This window comes from Falco punctatus (genome assembly GCF_963210335.1).
Source record: "Falco punctatus genome assembly, chromosome: 7".
NCBI classification, from domain to species: Eukaryota; Metazoa; Chordata; class Aves; order Falconiformes; family Falconidae; genus Falco; species Falco punctatus.
This window is the reverse complement of record NC_137587.1, coordinates 42463116-42483930: the sequence shown is the minus strand read 5'-3', so window position 1 is coordinate 42483930 and position 20815 is coordinate 42463116. Positions and strand designations below refer to the sequence as shown.

The 20815-nt window shown below is 40.3% G+C and overlaps 1 protein-coding gene across 2 annotated transcripts in view; it reads left to right on the top strand.

The window, feature by feature from the left end:
• KCNH5 (potassium voltage-gated channel subfamily H member 5) overlaps nucleotides 1–20815 on the top strand; it is a 210576-nt gene that overhangs the window by 84589 nt on the left and 105172 nt on the right. For both annotated transcript variants that reach the window (XM_080395853.1, XM_080395852.1), the window contains one exon: nucleotides 5167–5596. In XM_080395853.1, the coding sequence (XP_080251979.1) occupies nucleotides 5167–5596 (430 nt within the window). The remainder of the gene's footprint in view (nucleotides 1–5166; nucleotides 5597–20815) is intronic.

The following is a 20815-nucleotide window of genomic DNA, read 5'->3' as shown; positions in this document are numbered from 1 at the left end:
GGAGAGAGACAGGACAGTTCCCGGAGGTGATTCATCCCATCCCGGCTGTCTGAGATGCGCTGGCTGAATCACTCTTGATATGCCTCTCCCTTCACTCACCAGGGAGGGAAGCTGGACAATTCACATAGGCTGGTTGGCCGTAAGGTTGTGGCATTATGTGAGATGAATCCCACCCCAGGAGGGTGCTTGGAGCTCAGTCATGGTGTGGCTGTGGCTTCTGCCCGTGTGCTCGAGCTGAGCATATGTGAAACCATTTTGCTGTGGCACAGAGATAAAGAGCTCAGTCTGGGCTGCAAACGCCTCGGAGGATTTGATCATTTAATGACTAGTATTGCTGAATGCAGGTAATTGCTTGTGTCTAGCAACACTACGCATATGAGCTTAAATTTAGCTTAAGAAGGTCTGTATATGCAGCAGTCACACCTTTGACTGCAGTGGCAGCATCCCCTACAGCATTTCATAGAAAGGTACCCAGCTCAGGTTTTTGGCCACTCCATAAATTCTTCAAAACCACAATGTGCTTATCATGAAAACATAGTGAAAAGCTGTTCTTTTTTTTTTTTTCTCTGACCTTTTCTGAGACAGTGTTTTCTGTTAAATGATGCAGTACCAATCCCCATTTCCAGAGCCAGGAGGACTTCAGTTTTAGAAAACATTTAAAATGCATGTTTCATATTTTTGTTGTGGTTGCATATGTGCCCACAGCTAATAACAAAGAAATAAAAAATCATGGAGTGAAATCTAATTGAAAAAATGCCTTGAGTTAAAAAAAAACATTGTTCCCTAATAGGAAATAAAAAAAAAAGCGCATGAATTTACCATTTCAGCATACTGGGATTTAATTTTGAGGTTTAAGCAGATTTTAGTCTATTTAGATGGTAGATAATAATGGCTGGTTTTGTCCTTTAGTTTTTTAAACACTTACGGAATAATTTTTTACCACAGAAGAGACTTACTAGATTAGCAAGTAACCAGCTGATTAAATCGTTTTCGGCTTTTACAAAGACACAGCTCTGCTATTCTGCTCCTTCCATGTAGAACAGACTCCTCTCTCTCCTTCCTGCTTTAGGAGGACGTCTTTGGCACTCATGCTAACTTGAATGATTTACTGCACTTGTTAACCTTCATTTTCCTTTGGTGACAATGTTCCCTTTATCCCCATTCATGTTTGGCTCTCAACGCCTGTATAACATAACTTTTAACAGCTTCCTCCTTCCTATTGCCTGGATTATTAGGGATTCATTAAGTGCCAGAGAACTTGGCTCCTGTGCCTGCTTGAGGTGCAGAGGTCTGTTCCCACAGCGTGTACTGCAATTGCTGGAAACAGCTTTCTTGGTCTTGTGGTCAGATAAGTTTAGCTAGATGCAGACACACTGTCTTTCATCCTGGAAGACTGAAGTTTGACAATGTGGTAACATCTGGGATCTGAACTGGCAATATTTGGGTAATGTTAATAGGAAGGAGGGGTCCCTGTGCATTTCAGACTGAGTGCCTCCACTATCAAACTGGATTTCCTTACTTGTATATATCAAGGGAATTGGAGAACACAGACTTTGCAAGGCACTTGTGTCAATAAACTTGGGCTTTTTTTAATCATGAGTGGCTCATTTAATTCCAAAGTTGAACATCCATTCCTCAAAAATGTCTTTCTGGATAAATTTGACATTGTCTACATCCTTTGTGGTGGCTTCAGCTGCCTGCTAAGTAGAACCGGTGGTACAAAAAGGGCTGGTTCAGAGCTACTGCTTGTGTCCTCTCCTGATACAGTGGCCTTAGAAGTTACTGGGAAAGTCTCCAGTGGCTCACACTTGTAACACTTAAACTGATTGATATGTGTCAGATAGGAATTTGGTTCCAAATTTGACACACAAAGTACAATTTGGAAGTAGGTGGTTTTTCAGGTAAAAGATTTCTACAGCTGAGATGACTGAAGATGAGCAAGCTGAATGCCCTCATCTGATTAAGACATGATCAAATACGTTAGTGAAAACCTCAAGGGGCAGAATTGGATGGTTCCTAACATAATGAGATATTCTCAGTCAGAGAACACAGACCAGTAGATATTACAGTTGACCCAACTGACTGAATACAGCAACAGAGTGAAATGCTTCTCCCAGAAGGCTGGATCTTCAGCATAAAAAAAAGGTGTTATTTATGTGAGGCTAGTGCCAGACAGGATTGCATGCTCCATACAAGGTTTCTAATCACCTCTCTGTTCCTTGAGTGCTGAGGTTATGTTAGTCAGAGCAGATGCTCATCCTTTAGTAGAAAGGTTTCCAAAATACTCATTATGGAGCATAAATACAGTTAAAAGAAAAATGAAATTAAAGGCAGCCAGCAATCAGTTCAGCGTAGAACACTGGATTTCTTAACAGCCCAAACTTAATTCAAGGCAGTTAGTCTTTCACAGAATTTCCACCGAAGGGATTGTTTCTGAATCTTAAGAAAAGCTTTGAGTATTAACAATTGTGCATGTATTGTCAGGCATTTTTTTTTTTTTAAAGTATAAAGGTATCAGCTTGACTCAACACAGTACTTTAACAGTGCGATGTATCACATGTTCATTTAGTATATGCTTAATTACTCTTAGGTAGTGTTTTCTGGATTAGGCTTGTAAAGTTTTCAGTATTGTCTTTATATTTTGCAAGATAATGCATGAAATGTGAATACTTCATAAATATGTCTCTGTTTTTTCGACCTTAAAGTAGTGGGTGGAGACTGCACTGACTTTAAGACTTACAGTGAAACTTACTTAAATGAATTACTCTTTGAAAAGATTACATTTCAATGTCAGCTAAAATGAAACGTTTCTCTTTGGTTTATACTTAAGAGATGTGGTTGATACCTGTGCTTAGGGAAAAAAAAGATCACAGTGCAAAGTTTCTCCCAGACTTTGAAATATATGCTATATTTTTATATTAGTTGTGCCACTGCTAAACTGTCCATGGAACTTAGAGGGAAGATGTAATATGGATGAGCGATGGAGTGTCAGACAAACTCTCCTGATTAAGGGTTGACTCAGTTTGGGTTTGGGCAGTAGAAAGTGCAGTGTAGGTCTTGCCACTGGGATGAACTACTGGATGCAGAAATGGACTACCCAAGTTTAAGTTCCAGGTCTTTAACTCCTTCCCTAGCCTTCATCTTGGGAATGAACAGTGACTGTTTAAGTAAAATGTGTATCTTCTTGACCAGCGCAATAGGACCTGATCCTACAAAAAACCCCCAGCTTTTTTCTGCCTCTGATTTCACAGCAAGTTGTAAACTTTCAGAACAGGGTTAATTCGCTGAAACAAACTGCAGATTTATTTAGTGAAATACACTATTAAACTACTCTATACTTTTCTTTTTTAATGTAGATACTGTTTCTGTGGGGTATGACTCTTATTTAGTAGTCCATTGTCCCCAGTCCATTGTGTAATGAATATTGTGAAGGACTTCCCAGTTTATTGGGCAAGTTGGCTGTTGGGATTGCCTCACAGACATATATCCCAAAGCAAGTAAGTACATATACGTCTAGGTGGAAATAAGAATGATAAGCTAGATCTGTGTCTTGTGTAAATGCAAAATACAGAAATCAAAATGGGAAAATTCCAATTCCTTCCATGGTATTAGTCATCATGAGAGCCTGAATGCAAATACAGAACTTCAATTTATTAAGGATTTGAGGATCTGAAACAAATTACAGCAGGATTTGAAAAGCATATAAGAACTCTGTCAAACATTATATCTAGAAATATCAGATGTATGTTACCCTTCAAACATTAGTTGTGAAAAGAAACAGAGGTGCAAAAGAGATTAATGTTTTTCTGGTGTGGAAAACTCTAGAAACTCCAGTCTTTTACTGTTTGATAATATAATTAGCCAGTGTTTTGACTAGACTGATTTGATAATGATGCATAGAAAAGGGCAATTTAATCTTGGCACAGTAACTAGGAATGTTTGCCTCATTGCTTTCTATGTCTTAATTTCTACTTTAAATTAAATGTCTTCAGCTTCTGAATGCTTTATATTAGAAACCTTCCTTTACAAACCTTCTATTTTGAGCCACTAATTAATTTAATGCACAGGTTAGGTATATCATGGGATTGCAATAGATCAGGAACATATTTTTCTTCCTTTTCTGCATTTATTAATTCTATTAAAATACATTGCAAACAATTTGTGCATTGAGGAGGGCATGCACATTTCTTGTTCCCTCTCAGATGTTTCTATTAACTTTTTGATCGTCCCTGTGCTTCTGTTCCCTAAATATTTGTACTTTCATTTATTTGTACTTCATTTATCTTGTGTGAAAGAAGACACTGCACAGATACTTGCTTTAGGAAAATAACTGCAATGTCTTGATCAGAAAGGAAATTAACCTTATATGCAAAGGCGTGTGTTTTTCTTGCCAGTGCCTTGTGGTCTGTGTTACCCTCACTCAGAAAGGTGACGTGCCCACGGTTGTTAGTTCCATGTTGTTTTAGTGAGACTTCTTATAAATAACGAAATATTCAGCGTTCTGTTAGCTGTGGTGAAGGATAATGAGGTGGAAACTGTTGGACTGGAGGAAGTTACCCAGCTACTTTGTGGTGGATGAGGGGAACAGCAGGCAGATTTCTCTGTAGTTACCCATTACAGTTACTTTCTGACGTTTTTCTTGAGTGTCTGTTAAGCTAAGGGTTGTTGAAGTAGGTCGACCCCCATTTTGGCCAGAACAGCAACCCTCTGCTTGGATTTAATAGAATACTGTTTTCTGAGAAGCTTCAAAAAGAATCCACTTGGATGGTGTAGTTCTGTCTGTGACTCTGCCCTTCCACTGCGTTAGAACTCCAGGAGGTCAGAACAAGAGTCTCCCATTTACTTCAAACTGGCAAATGATCGAATCGCTCACATGTTGTAACAAACATACCATTTCTTTCTTTGGATCCCACAGAACTCATCTGTTACTTGGAAAGACTGAGCTTGAAAGAAGTAATTTATCCATGTACTGAGTGCCAAACTTGATTTACCTTGATGAGGATGAAAGTGCTGCAGTGGGGGGAGGGTTTGGTTTTGTATTATGTCACCTGAGGCATGAAAAAATTGTATAAAAAGATTTAAAGCAGATGTAGGAATTGTTGTACAGCCTTCTGTGCTAACCAGTGGGATATTTCAGATGAAATAATCATTTTTATTCTTTTCTAGGGGATCAGTAGCCTCTTCAGTTCCTTAAAAGTGGTGCGTCTTCTACGACTCGGTCGAGTTGCCAGGAAGTTGGACCATTATCTGGAATATGGTGCTGCTGTACTGGTACTGTTGGTGTGTGTATTTGGACTGGTGGCCCACTGGCTAGCCTGTATATGGTACAGCATTGGGGACTACGAAGTTATAGATGAAGTCACTAATACAATCAAAACAGATAGCTGGCTCTACCAGTTGGCACTAAGTATCGGGACACCATATCGATACAACACCACTGGCTCAGGGCAGTGGGAAGGAGGACCCAGTAAAGACTCTTTGTACATATCTTCTCTCTACTTTACCATGACAAGCCTTACAACGATAGGATTTGGAAACATAGCACCAACCACTGATGGAGAGAAGATTTTTTCAGTGGCCATGATGATGGTTGGCTGTAAGTAGAATTTGATTTTATTGTGTTGATTGCGAATTCTTATATATTCGAATTCAGGTAGTCTGACTGAGTTTTGCTTTTAAACTTGCACAGGCTTGGCAACATTTGAAGTGGGTTTAGCCAATTCTTGAAACATTTAGTGATTCCATAAAGTGTTTGTGTACATTATGGCACTGGTTTGTCTTACAACAAGTCCTGATTTTCTCTTCTGAATGTGGTGACTTTTGTCACCAGCAAAGCTGGAAGGGAAGGGAATCATAAGACGCTGTATTGCACCTTTTCTCTGGTTTCCACTGTTTCACAGCTCCACTGATTTAGTCTAAAAACAATAGTGGTAAGGCACATTTCTCTTTTCATGTGCTGTCGAGGTTAGATCACTCAGCTGCTCTCCAGGCTACCAGAAATCTTGAAAATATAATAAAGACTGCTGAAAATGTTAATATCATTTGGGACAATTATTTTTCTGTTAAATAAATAATTCTTGGTATTTCCCTGATGCTGTTTTCCGAGCTGTATACAAACACTAAGCAATTATGTAATGAGACCAAACAAAACCTTTTGAAAATAAGATCTGCATAATCTCCCTGATAATTATCTCAGCTAACACTTCGAGCTCATCTCAGAGAAATACTGAACTATAAAATGGAAGTTTTCTTGCTACAGTCTTTCTAGATCTTTAGAAGATTAAAGTCATTTGTCTGGAGATTTTAAAATGCTTTTTAAAAAGAGAGGTTGCAGTTTTAGGACTCTGCTTGCCGCGTGGTGCAATGAAATTTCTGCTGAACAGCATCTTTACATGATGGGTTGATGTGTTTTAAAAACATTTCGAAGTCCATAAAAAGCAAATCCCCAAGCTAGAGCATTAATGAGCTATTGCAGCTAGGCCATAGAAAACCTTTAGGTGCTGATTAGCCATTTGTTGAAACTGCTTTGTGGTATTTACAGAAGGCTGGGGATTTGGAGAATAAAGTGGATATAGAACATTTTAAATATTTTAATATGTACTTCCCTTGTCTTCTGTGGGGACTTCTGTTGCCCTGCAGAGGAGGGTCTCACAGAACGAGCTAAGCATCTGTGGTAAATGATTTAGGATGGGGTGAGCACCATAAAAACATAATGAATAATAATAATAGTAATAACAAAATAGATACATGGCCTCAGTAAATAGAAAGGAAATAGAGATTGCAACCTGCTTTGTTCTAGGTGGATTATACTCTTCTTTTTCAATCTCTGAAACCCATGTTAAAGATGGGGAGTACACGTAGCAGTATCAAAGGTGACATTTACAGCCTATGTATGTGCCACTGGTTGATTTTAATAGTTTTCGTAAGCATTAGCTACAAAATTATTGAATGTACATGTCAAATTTATAACTGGTACCTTTAAGCTTAGTAGTTGGAAAACAATGAGTAGGTTTGTAGGCTTTTGGACAAAGTCAAAAGTAGAATCTAAAATTTAAGAAGCCTGGCAAAAGGACAGTTAAGTTGCTTGTTGTGTAAAATTAAGGCCATCAGAATAAATGTGGCTTCTCCTGTGAGGGGGGTGAAGCGCACTGTGGCACACAGGAAGGCTACATACAGAGGAAACCACCTTTTTAGATTATTTGCAAATGTAAAAATGCTCAATTATGATCCGATGGTTGAATCTTTTGCATACGTATCAATGAAGATTTGAAGATTTTCAGTTCATGCAGATTAGTACAGTGACTACTCGTGAAATGTAAAGGACTTGCTTAGTTGGTTAAATAGTGGTTAGAAAATACGCAAACTTCCAAACAGAATACTGGTCTTGGGTTTTATACTTGCAATATTTCTTTCAAAGAGATCAGACCTGCAGGTGTATAAACATGCTTTGCAGTGCCAGCTGCTGAAAACATGACAGTCTGAACACCAGAAAGGGACAGAAAGGCACAACAGATAGCTGATGAAAAAAGCAGTTTGTTAGGCAAAGTGGTTGGTGATCTTGGGAAGGGGGTTTGGCCCCAAGAAAAGGTGTAACTAAGAACTGAAAATTGTTTGAGTTGTTTTCAAAGCAAGGTGTTTCAGTTTTTCTTTTGAAACAGTGTTTTGAGATAAAAAATCAGCAAAATTCAATTACAGTTCAATCAATAAAAACACTGGTTGCTGAACTGACTGTTATAAGCAGAGAGAGGTTGTGAAATATCTTTGGTAGTTTTCCTGAAGAAGTTTGCTAATACCAATAGTTGATATTGGCAACGTCCTTTCTAACACCGTGCCAAATAAACGTCTTAAACTTAGCACTGGAATCAGAGATAGTAATTCATCACAATCCCAGCTGCCTACTCATGCAGACTGCAGATATGGAAGAAATCTTCACTGCATTGTCAACTAGTGACGGCTTGTTCTGCAAGCCTGAAGTTTCCTGTTCACACTGGCAAAGTTATCAGGGCCTGGGAGGAGTATTTGGAGAGATTTGCAAATCCTTCTGGTGGGCAGGATTGCAAAATGGTGTACTTGTTAAAAATAGCCAAATTAAGATTCTGTAGCTGCTGATAAAGCATTGCTCGGTGCTGGGCACTGGTGGGGAAACCTAGGTGAATGGAGATGCTTTTCAGTTTGATTGGCAGTTTGTCACTTGCTTGTTCACTGAGGACAGAATTGGGTGGGATATTTAGACTGAAATACATCACCTGTCTTGCAAGAAAGAGAGCTTTGAATAACTTAACCTCATCTTGTGCAGCTTACTTCAGATTTCTTTTTGCCTCACTTGCTTTTTCTTGGTGTCCAGTGCTGTTCAGCAAGATTTTTTCTGTTGCTTCTTGACACATGAAAACCTAAAAATAGCAAACATAAAGCATCTGATGACAGGGGAGCAAGGTTTTTACAAGGGTTATTGTTTAAATACCTATTCTGCATTTGCTGCCTGGAGTTGCTGAATATACATTGAAAATCTGATTTTGTAGCTCCTTTTGTGTTGATAGGAGGTCATTTTGTCCCCCCTCTGCACAGAACAGATGTCAGATACTTTCAGTGGACCAGGAATTGTTTATCATTCAGGAAGGACCTTTCTTGTAAACCTCCCATTATCTCCTCTCAGCTCACAGCCTCTAGCAAGAAACTCGGTCTCTGCCGCTGCACGTTGCTCTAGCTCAGTCCACAGCCAGGTTTTAGGCTTCTGCAGCACCACCATAGATGTAGGTGTACAACAAACTGGTTTTGTGCCTTTCACAGAAAGGAATGCATTAGGGAGCCAGGAAGATAGATACTTTTGGTTTGTATACCATTCCTACCTTGCAACTCAGCACAGCCAGGACTTCTGTGAGCAGAAAGTCTGTAAAAGGGAAAAGGTATTTTGGGGAAGGTGGCAATCTGGCAGGGTGAAACAGCTTGCAGAATGAGATGGGGTTTTCTGAAGAAATAAGTGTGAATGTTTAAACGACAAGAATTTATGTACTACCGTATGCCTTCTTCCCTCCTGTGCTTCCACTGAGAAAAAAGTGGCCAGCTTCCCAGTGTCCTGGTTTCAGCTGGGATAGAGGTAATTTTCTTCCTTGTAGCTGGTAGGGCACTGCATTTTGGATTTTGGATGAGACTATTGTTGACAGCACACTGATGTCGTAGTTGCTGCTGAGCAGTGCTTATGCCAAGTCAAGGACTTTTCAGCTTTTCATGCTGCCCTGCTGGCGAGTAGACTGGAGGGGCACAAGAAGCTGGGGGAGGGGACAGCCAGGACAGCTGACCCAAACTGGCTAAAGTGATGTTCCGTACCATATGATGTCACGCTGAACAATAAAACTGGGGGGAGCTGGTTAGGAGTGGTGGCCCACTGCTTGAGGACTGGCTGGGCATTGGTCAGCAGGGGGTGAGCAATTACATTGTGCATCACTTGTTTTGTATATTCTTTTATAATTCCTATTATTTTTCCTTCCCTTTCTGTCCTTTTGAACTGTCTTTATCTCAACTGACCAGTTTTACCATTTTTTTGATGCTCTCCCCCATCCCACTGGAGGGCAGTGAGTGAGCAGCTGGCTGCCTGGTGTTCAGCTGCCTGCTGGGTTCAACCACAACGTGCAGCTTGCAGCTCAGAAGGTCTCTGACCCATGTCTGTGTGCTTCATGTGTAACCTGGAGCAATCAGTTTGCCCCTGTTCGTGTGCAATGATGAAATTGCTCTGAATGACCTAGAGTAGATTGCAGTGTCACTCTAGCTGCATAAATATGGCATTTCCATGAGTTTATTTGTCCGGCTGAGTGGATCCAACCCAGCATGTCCTTCCTCTAACAAAAACAGAAATCCACTATATTCCACTCGTCACTGAAATGCTCCGATGATTCTTGCTGCAAGGGAAGGTCAGAACAAGATATCGAAGTCAGGAGTATCAGTGAAAGTTGAATACTTCACTGTTCCTCAGGATGTGAAAGTCCCAGGAGAATCTCTTACTCATCCATCAGTCCCCAGAAGAGCTTAGAAAGGGTGCTTTGTTGTTGTTGGCTTTGTTGTTGCTTTAGGGAGATACTTATATCTCACATGCATAGCTTGCTTTGGCTTTTATTTACTTCCAGATTTATGGGGAGGTGATTGTGGGGGAGATGCTATTTTTCAGTGACTGGTTTTAAATTATGGTGAAGGCAGGCTTGTTAATTCAGATGGGTTTTGTGTATGAGCAGAAGAATTTGTTATGGTGATTGTATAGGATACCTTGTCTAGAAAATTGGTCATTTCTGCCAGTTATTGGAGCAATTTCTAGGCAGCTCTTTCCAAAATTCAGTTTCTAATTTCATGGCTTGAAATGCTGACAACTTGTTTTCATCTTAAAAATACCCAGGATGATGATTTGCAGGTTGGAAAAGAAAACAGACATGATTGCTGTTACTTTGACCTGAAGTTATTATTGTTCAGGGAGAGCTGATGAAGGAGAGCGTGGGTAGGTTCCTCTTGATACCCTGCTCTGCTTTTAATTTTACTAAAGAGAGAATAGGACATGCTCGCTCCTACCGAGATCGGGTGAGACGCTCTCATCTGAGCCACCTCTGGTTCTAAAACCTCCCATATTGGGTAAATGATGCTGAGAGTCTGCTGGTTGCTCATGGCACCCTCCCTTGCTGCTGCTCAGCTCTTCTTTTGGAGTTGTGACTTGGGCTGCCACAGACTGTCACTCATCTCTCCATTGATCTGCCAAAACCTAATTCATTATTCAAGTGGGTTCTTTCATTGTTCAAGTAACATTCGTCAGTTCCCTGCCAATATATGGTAGTTAGCCACTTCAGTGCTGTTTGCATGAATCACGGAGGTTTTTCTAGTAAATTTGTTAAGCAGTGGCTAAGCCCACGCACTGACACAACAGTGTGTAATTGTAGGAAAACGCTTGTCTGGCAGGCTTCCAGAGAAGCAATCCCAAGAGTCCATAGGATTTAATTTTTGATCCCAAGGAAGATGTGTAAGATAGCACCTTCTAGCAAAAATCGTTGCCAGTAGCGTAGATTAAATGGTATTTTTCACAGCAACAGATAGTAATGTGAGAAGGCTTTACATCTGCAGGAATTCAGAGGCTTGAGTGTTTAGCTATGGTTGAAATCCAGCTTTGCTCTGAGGGTGTCCTACAAGAGTCAGTCCTGTGTAAGGGCATTTTCTTTTCCTGCAGAGATTTGGGATATGGGAGAGACACTGCTCTGCACCACCAGACCAAGAGCTGAGAAGAGTTTGACCTCTTCAGAAGTAGAGGACTTGTGCCAATTTTTGCACTGCTCCTTAGAGTTTCTTAAAATGTGGGCCAGTGGGGAGAAACGTACCTCTTTGAACAAGAGCGTGGCCCTGCTAGCAAGCTCTTGTTTCAGCTCTGTACAGATGTAACCCCCAAGCTGTGTTTGGCAGGTGGGGTGCAGGTTTCCCCAGCAGTCAGGGTGAGGTGGCTGGAGAGCTGGGTGACAGCCTGCACCCCCTGGAGGGTGCAGGTTATTGCCAGCTTGGACTTAGTATTTGATTGTGCTACAAAATTTGGCCCAGTGTTGGAGGGATGAAGCAGCTTCTCATTTCTTCATTGTCTTCTACGTTGTACAATGTGAATGTACTACAGAATTTGTCAAAACTGCCCTGATTGAGGCTACTGAAAGGAGCAGACAAGGATGCTTCCAAACTGTGAGCTCTTCTGCCTGTAGCTGCTTCCCTCCTACTCCTCTACACAAGCATGCATCCACCTGGAAAGGCTGACACTCAGCTGTGCATTAATAACTATGTCTCAAAGACACAGCATTTTGTTTAGGGGTGCTGGAAATTGTCTGGAGGAAATCATTAGTTTCTGGTTGGGCTTCTAAGAGGTGAAGGGCTAATGGAGGAGGAGGTGTTGATCTGGGGAGTGGCTTGCAGTGAAGAGCTGCTTGACCCAGAGTGGTTTTAAACGTTGAGACAGGGTGCCACAGATTTTCCCAAAAGGGCAGATTTGGGTGTATTTATAGCTGTCGTGTTCTGGGCAGGTTGGCATTTGGCCTTGTCACCAGTATCCCGCTGGGTGAACTACAGGAAGTAAAGCTGTGTATCACCCTTACTCCTTGTCTTCGAAGTGAGCGTATCTTGGTATTTCAGAGCTTGAAGAAAGGTTCTCAAAAGGCAGCAGGACACCAAGAAGACTAAGGGTAAAGATTTGTGTACAACTGAGTCCATGATACAAGTTATAAGTGAAACTAAGGATAAATTTATTAGTTTAGTATTTCAGATGAGGCAATGAGAAAGGTGATACATTCTTTAACATCCAAATCAGGAGAAAGTAAAAACTGCTCATTCATGCTTACCCATCAGCGCAAACAGAAGGAAGTGTCACAAAGTTACATGAAGTTGCCTTGCAAGTGGAAATTTCCCCTTTTGAGTACCATTGAAAAAGCATTTTGATATTTCTGGACTGCTGAACCATAGTTCAAGTGCTATCAGCACTTGATATCAAGATATTTCTGTGATTTCTTTTAATTATTAGCAGTCTTGGTTATGTCTCACAGCTGGAGCAGATAAAGCACTTCCAGACAGGGTATTGGTCTCAGTGCAGCAGCCAAACTTGGCAATCTGACTATTTTCTGAACAGCCGCATGGAAAAGGCAGCCTTAGAGTATAAGCATATCAGCAGCCTACAGTAAAAAAGAAGTTACTCAGAGAGAGTAAAAGATCTAGCATCATCTACTGTTTCATGAAACTGCAGTGAGAATGGGGTGGATACAGCAAACGTGATCGGCAGAAGCACATGTGCCTTGTTTTGCTTTAACTCTGACACGGCAGTAGGTTTTTAGATATTCAGGTTCTAGTTTATAGCAAAACCACCATGTGCCTTTTTATATGAAGAGCTTTAAAACTGTAAAACAGCCTCCTTGGGAAGCTTTATGGGATTTTTTTTTCCCCCCAAGGTTATAGCTAGTGTGGTGTGTTTGTATAAGCTTTACTTTTATTATCATTGGCTTGATATGTTTAAATGAATTTATGGTATCAAGAGAGATGGGGCAATGAGTGGGAGAGGTAAGAATGAAGAAAGAAATGTTATTTCATGCTATTAAGCTATGTTATTTAAAACAAGTGAAAATTGCTATTAAATAAATGATACATAAATATGGAAAATCAACCTTTACACAGTGCTCTTGCTCACACACAGTGTAAGCAACCACCTGAGATGGTCCCAGAGGAATTATCGTGTTGTCCTGAATTACTCATAACATCTGTATCTCTCAGGAAGCAAAAAGTTTTAATTAATCCAACTAGATCAGCAAATATATCTGGCTAGCTCACAACACAACACAGCTTTACAGCATATTGTGCTAGAGGGGTAAACAAATCTTAGATAAAAGATAACCCTGAAGGTATTGTACCACTTGGATGGAAGGGGCTGGGGAAATTGCTCGTGTTTTTCTGTTCTGAAGTTTCAGAAGGTCAAGTGAGTGATGTAGGCCTGTGTCTGCAGAGACATCATTGGAAATCTGCAGGGCTTAATTTTATGTACTCATGAGATAATACCTGTGTGTAGCTAACATTCAAAAGGGAGAGTTACCCAAGTCAGTCTGGCCGGATACCCGGGTAAATCCCGCCTGATTTCTGTGGAGCTGTGCTTCTCAATGGGTAAAATGGCTGTTTTCTGTTAAATCTCGTTAATATTGGCCTACCTTTACTTGCAGGCAAGTGCTGCGGTTTATAAATCAGAGTGTATGGAAAGCTGTTAGGATGGGCAGTGGAGTGAGGAGACAAATTGTTTTAGGAAGTGACCCGTTGTAGAAAAGTTGAATCATATCAGTAAATCTGGCCTTAAAAATAATATTTTTTTCAGGTCAATCAAGAGATTTCCTTGCCTAAATTTTGTTAGGTTGGATTTTGGAACTGAAGAACTGCGTGACATCATTGCACATCCAGAGAGGCTGATGTGGCTTTTGTGGATTTTGTGTTGGTTTTGTAAAAGAAAGAAAAAGCCCAAATCTTTGGAAGGCTTCATTATGGCATTGCTGCCTGTGGTACTGTAACATTTTTGGTGGCACTAAGAGATATCAGGTAATTGAATAAAAGTTGACAAATACTAGTTCTTGGTTTCTCATTGCTTCATTTCTGTAGGTCTGAGGTAGTACAGTGTAATGTTCCTCTTGAAAATACTAAGGGCATTGAGGACTAAGCCAGCACGTCTCATGTCTCATGTCTCCCTTCATCGTTCCTGCAGCTTTTTCTGCAAGAACTTTGGTAGAATCAGGAAAAACCTTCCACTGGTGGAAGCATAGCCTATGTTGAGAGTATGACTGCAGGTTCCTCCTTAAAGAGCTTTACCCCTTTCCCTTCAATTTGGAGGAAGGACAGGGTAGCATCCAAAATGGCATCTCTCCTCTGGTTACCTGCTGTGCATCCCTGCCAGTGCTAAGTGTAAAAAAAAAAAAAAAATAATAAATAATTCCAGTTGTACTTTAGTAGGAATATTTTGGTCATGAATGATTAAAACTAGTTTTCTTCCATTGACCAGCAGCCAGCATGGATTTGTCAAGGTGAGTTCATGTCAAATTAATCTGATTTCTTTCTTTGACAGATAACTGCCTAGTGAATAAAGGGAATTTAGTAGACACAATATATCTGAACTTTTGAAAAGGCTTCTGACACTTTTCTACATAGTGGACTCATAGCAAATGAGTGAAAGGTGATCTCAACACGGTCATAACAAAGTTGGCAATAACTGACTGAAAAACCTCTCTCAAAAAATAATCAAGGGCTTTGCTGTCAAGCCTGGAGGGAATTGCCAGGGAAGTCTTTGCCCCATGTGTGATTTTATTCAATAGTTTCATTAGCCGAGTTGAGTGACGGAACAGAGAGAGTATGTCAGGAGAGTTAGGGGAAGGGTTGCAAGTGGTTTAGATGACAGCATCAGAATCCATAATGATCCTGGTAAATTGGAAAGGCAGCCCAAAATGAGCAAGGTGAATGTTAATAAAGACAAGTGCAACGCACCACGTGTGAAGAAGCACAATATAGGGAATAACTGTGTCTGCTGCTGTGAGGCTGGAGAGGGTCCTGAAGGAGAAGGGCGGGGGAATGGTGGGCAACTGCAGACTGAAATGTAGCTCATCAGTGGGCTAAAACCTGTAAATCTAACTCTGGAAAGTATCAGGAGCAATGTCACAGGCAAACTGAGGAAGGTATTTATTCTGCTGGGGTTAGGGCTGGTGAGACATCTTTTTTACATTGGTTTGGTTTGTTTGATAGAGGGCTTTAAGAAAGCTGTAGACCAGCTGGAGAGAGAGGAGCTCAGTAACAATCTGCTACAAGATGCGATCTCAGGGGGACAGTTGGTGGAACAGACTTTGGTTTAAGCTGATGGAAGGTGAAGGGGAACATGAAGATTGACTTCTACTATGGAAAGAGTGTGCTTGAAAGGGAAAACAATGTGGGTCCTCTCTGTTCGCTGAAGGGCAGTCAGGTCAGTTAGGAGGGCATAAAAGACTGATGTTGGAAACAGGTGTTCCCAGCATCAGTCCACCAAAACTTTTCAGCTGTGAGTGGATTCAGACCATGGGCAAAGCAACCATCAGATTTATTTGGTAGACTCTGCTTCATCAATGACTATTCATCAGGCTTGCTCCAGGTATCCTTGCTCCTGCCTCAGTGTGGAAGTTGGACCAGGCAATCCCTTGAAGTCCCTCCCCACCCTGCACCTGTCTGATATTGCAGGGAGAGTAAAGCACAGCTGAAAATCTCGTGTTAAGCAAAGCAGAGCTAGCAAAGCTCGCTTTCTGTAGATGGTTGACCATCCGTTAATGTTCAGTGATGTTTTATGGTTTGTAATGTAGTGGCTGCATGTTTGCACTTCATATTCACCCTTTCTCACTTCCATTTATGAACTGTAAAATGTGCATGTGCATGCTGGGATACATTTATTCTGGGGAAGTTCAGCTCCCTGTGGAAATGCTGTTGCCATCCAAATCGTGCGAGGCATTGAGAGATGAATGGAGTGTCTAAAACAAAGCTGGAGTGGCATTTTTTTTCTCAAGTATGAGGGCTGCATGGTGACATTCATATTGTCTAACATATTTAGAAGCCATTGTTTGGAGCTGACCAGTCTTGATTCAGTTATTTATGGAAGAAGAACCTGTTCTCACTGTGGGTCTGAATAAAGTCCATCTGCAGGAAACAGAGGGAAATTAATTCCAGTAGAGGAGTTTGACTTTATTTTGTCTTTGAAAGTCCTTTGTACCTTAATACAATTCTCAGATAAATGTTCTTGTGTCAGTGTTTTCATCAGAATGTTAAGAAATTAAAAGACTTACACTAAAGAAAGAGAAAATACTAATTTTATTGTGGAAATTTTATTTCCTCCCTCTTTCCTTCCATCTTTATACCTTTAATTTCTTTTAAAAAAATAAAAAAATCACATCTTTTGGTATTCCACACTGGAAGAATAGTAGAAAGATGGAAGCAAAATCTTCCTTAAAGATTAAGAAAAAAGAGAAAAGAGAGATTTGGGAGCAATTTTCTCACTTTCAATGATTTCTCTCTTTTTCCAGGGGAAAATAAGCAAGCAGGTAAAAGGAAGGATACCAGCGGATAGAAAAAGATATTTTTTAAAAGTTGAAAGATTACAAGCTTTTATTTTGTCTACATTTCTGTTGCATAACAACATGAAAGATTTTCTAATAGAGCAGAATATTTAATTTCTTCTAAAATATGTCAGGAAAATTAAAGCATATTTCAAAGCTGTACTGTGAAGTGTAATCAGAATCAATATAGGGTGAAGCTGATGGAAAAGAGATTAGAAATATCTGCCACTGATTTCTACATGGTGATGTGACAATTAGAGATGGCTTGGAGATTGAATTCCTGTGGAGGAAAAAGCTCAGCTCTGTAGAAATGGCATTGTGGTGAGTTCTGTGCCAGTTTTTTCCTCAGTGGAAAATAGTCAGTTTTGAGGTAAAAACCCCTTAAATTGGATCTTTTCCGAAGCTGGAACACTGAAGGTAGAAGTCATATCCTTGTCCCTTCCAAATTTGTGTTTGTGTGTGCACACGCCAACAGTAATGGGTAGCAGCAAGGGAAAGACTGTCATTCTTGCAATGTGTTGCCAAGGTTGAACAGCCTGAAAACACAATCATTTGTCGTACAGGCAAACATCATCTGCCTTTGGGTGGGGTGTTGCATCCTTTAAGTCTCATCTCTTGCCTCATACGCGATTGAATGATGTTAGTTAGGTTAAAGGCTAGAGGGGCAGAGTGAGGTGTGATGAATTCTTACCTATTTTTTAAAAGCATTTCATCAGGTCCTTTGGTCCTTCCTGAACTGGGACCTTAAACATGTGGTGTGCTTTAAGCACTTGAATAGTCCCACTGACCTCGTTGTTGCTTAATGGGAGCTTACCTTTAAGTGTTTTTCTGGCTGCAAGCCATAATGAAAGGAACATTTCTGATGTTTAGGTTTATGGGTGGATCTTCCCAATATAGTCAGGAGGGAATTAGAAGGATGAGTCCCATTTGAAGGTCGCTAGGACTTATGCCTGAAATTCATCTAGGTGTATTGTAAAACCTCACCGTTCATTTCAGCAAGGTCCTGTGTATGGAAATTATTTTTTTACGTGATATGTTTGAATGATCACGTGTTTGGTAAAGACTTGGGAATAAGCTATAATTCCTTTATATGGTGAAAGGACTAACTTTATTTGCCCTTCTTCCTCCTCCTTGACCAGAAACATTTGAAAGCATGTAATCTGATGGATGCTTCCACTCCATTATTTTGAATAGAAAATTGAGGCATAAAGAAGGTTACTGCTGTGCCTCATTAATGCAGACGTTTCTTGCTCAAATTGATAGTCCACCTTACCTAGAGGAAATATAACTTTCTGGTTAATCAAACATAATCTTTCTATAGTAGCACTTGAAAGAAGAAAAAAAAAAAAAGGGCAAGTCAATAAGGTAAGAAGTTCAGTGAAAAGCTGCTGGCACCAGTGCCGTATCAGAAAATATTGAAAGGCTGGAGGATGCAAGTCTGAAATAATTAAATGTGGGTGAAGACTGGCCATGCAAGAACGAGCTTGTAATCAAATCTCCTTGTCTGCAGATGAATGAAGTGAAGAAGGGGAAAACAACTGCGTGAGATGCCTACAACACCCATGGCATGGTCACAGCCCTTTGGAGGTCCCTGGCCAACCTTCCCTTTCCCCATGCACTCGGTCATTTTAGCAGAGAGGTCTGTTTAGTGACATGCAACACTGTGTCTGTGTGGTGGTGTGTTGAGCCCTATCACATGTTTCAGTTGCAGCAGGGGCTGAAAGCTGGTCCTGCTGGTGTCTTGTGGGACCTTGCGGGAGCTGATGTGGTTGGTGCTGCTGAGTACCTTGTTCTCTTTCTGTTCCTTGGGTAGGAGCAGGCAGGTGTCCATGGTTGCACCCGTGTTGAGGTTACTCAGCTGTCTCTTCTGGGATGTTGAGGGGTAGCATTGGCTGTTAAATCAATTCTGCCATTTAAAATCCCATTTATCTGAAGTGTTAGTCTTAATGTAAAAATAATAAATCTTCATTGGCAGATCTTCCTTAATATTTTTCAGGGATCATAACAGATGAATGTTATTTGTGTTGTGTTGATGGGCTTTGGAGTAGGCTTACAATTTTAGGAAGCTAGTGACTTCCTAGATCCCACAGCATACTTTGGCCATTTTAGGGGGTGGGGGAGGGGAAGTAGAAAAAAAAAAAAAAAAGCTTCAGAGTGAGACCCAGCACTGCCGCTGTTTTACGTGTTCTACCAACTGCTAAAGGAGCAATCCAGGAAAGCACAAGCTTTAATCAAATTTCTGTGTAACCTGTTAAAAAAACCCAAACAAACCCAGGAATATCAGAAAATATTAGTGAATTAAACCCTAAAGTGCTTTGCTAAATGGAGGACTTAATGATAAATACTGGGGCCGTCCCAAGTAAACTACTCTCTAGCTATCTTTGGAACAAGTGAGATTTAAACCCCCTTGCGTTACAGACAGAATAGCAAGAAAATTATTCATATGGTTTAAACATGGGTGTGTTTTTGTTTAAATGCTTTATATAAGCAAGAGAAGCCGTTAAATACTTCTAAATGTTTGCAATATTAGAAGCGGTGATTAGAAGCTTTGGAAGGAGTTTAATGGAAATTGCATCAGCGTTGAACACCCACACAAACACACAGACTAGGAAGGACAGGAAGCTGAGCTGAGCAGATTTGATCTAGACTAATTAGTTAGATTGTTGTTGTTTTTACATGCTATTATTGATATGCAAACACACTGTTGAAGAATTAGTAATCTAAAACATTGCAGTTCATTAGAGATTTAGTGGTGCTCTAATAGCCATGCTCCATCTGGATGGTAATAAGAAATAATGGACCATAGAGGAGTTATGCATCCTCACCTTACAATCCATTTTCAGCCAGCTGAGGAAGAACAAGGAGGATGTTTCCTGAAATATATCACTTTGCGATTATAAATGCAAAGGGAACAGAGTCCTGTGTTCTTTATCTCTATGCCAGATATTTATTCCTTTCTTTCTTCGCGTGCTGCACAAATACTTCTAACCAAATTACACTGTGGATAAAGGCACATCATCCTGTCAATATGACACAGACATCTGTGCAGTGCCATGACATTTGTAATGGTTTTTATGTTACTACAATAAGAATGTCAGAATGAATCAGACTTTCTCATCGTTTATTGTCTTCCAGGTTATAATAGTAGCAGCAAAGCATCTTCATGTATAATGGCAACACACATAATGGCTGTTGTTAACTAATGTGTTTTCATATGTACATGAAAAGGAGGAGTTGTCAGTTGTGGTCTCTTAATTGGTAGCATTTAGCAGAGGAACAAGAGCTTTTGGGTAGAGATGTCTAAAGGTTAAGGCTGTCATGTAGGAATGTGAAACCTTTACTTTCATTTCCAGATCTGACATTTGGTAGAATTGTGAAGTTTGGCATTTGATAAATTTTGTGGTTCTTTTTTCATCTCCAAACCTATGCGTGATTTATTGCTTTAAATGTTAAATGGTTAGGGTCAGGAACTTCACATGTTTTTGTACCGTGCCTACCAAACAGTGTTCCAAGTTACGGAGAGCCAACAGAAACAAATGAAAATGTTCCAGGAATCACAAAAAAAGGAGTCTGACTGCACTGAATTAGCCTGAATTTCTGTAGTTGACTTCATGTAACTGCTTCAGACCATGGGTTAAATTCAAACAGTGCAGGAGGCATTTAATTTTTATCAGTCAATGGTTTAAAAGCTCAGGTGAATGCAGAAGCAATTGGGGGATACTGTCCATTGCTCTGGCTGATTTAGTAGCCCACAGTCAGGTCATTTCATGGTAGCCAAAAGCTCATGTAGGTCTGAACCACAGCACTTGTGGAAAGAAATTAGATGAACCTTGTAGTTCATCCTACTTTAAAAAAGATAGTAAAATATATATATATTATCTTGCTTCAGGGAATGCAGCCTACCAAATGGGACTGGAGGCAGTTCCTTCTACCACAAGCAGTATGTTCGATGGTAAATAGTTCCAGGATTAATATAGCCAGGGTACATGGGAATAGTACAGATTTGTGCTGAAATTAGTCCCCGTCTCTTTATTCTCATAAGAATGTGATGAGCATATGTAGGCATAAATGCAACAGTCCAATATATCCTGACCTTTTATATCGATACATTAGCATGGTAACACCAACACTTCTTAGTAGAATGGCAACATATATATGGCTGACAATGACAAAGTCACAACAGGTATCTGCTATAAATCTACAAAAGATTTGGAAGTCCCATCATA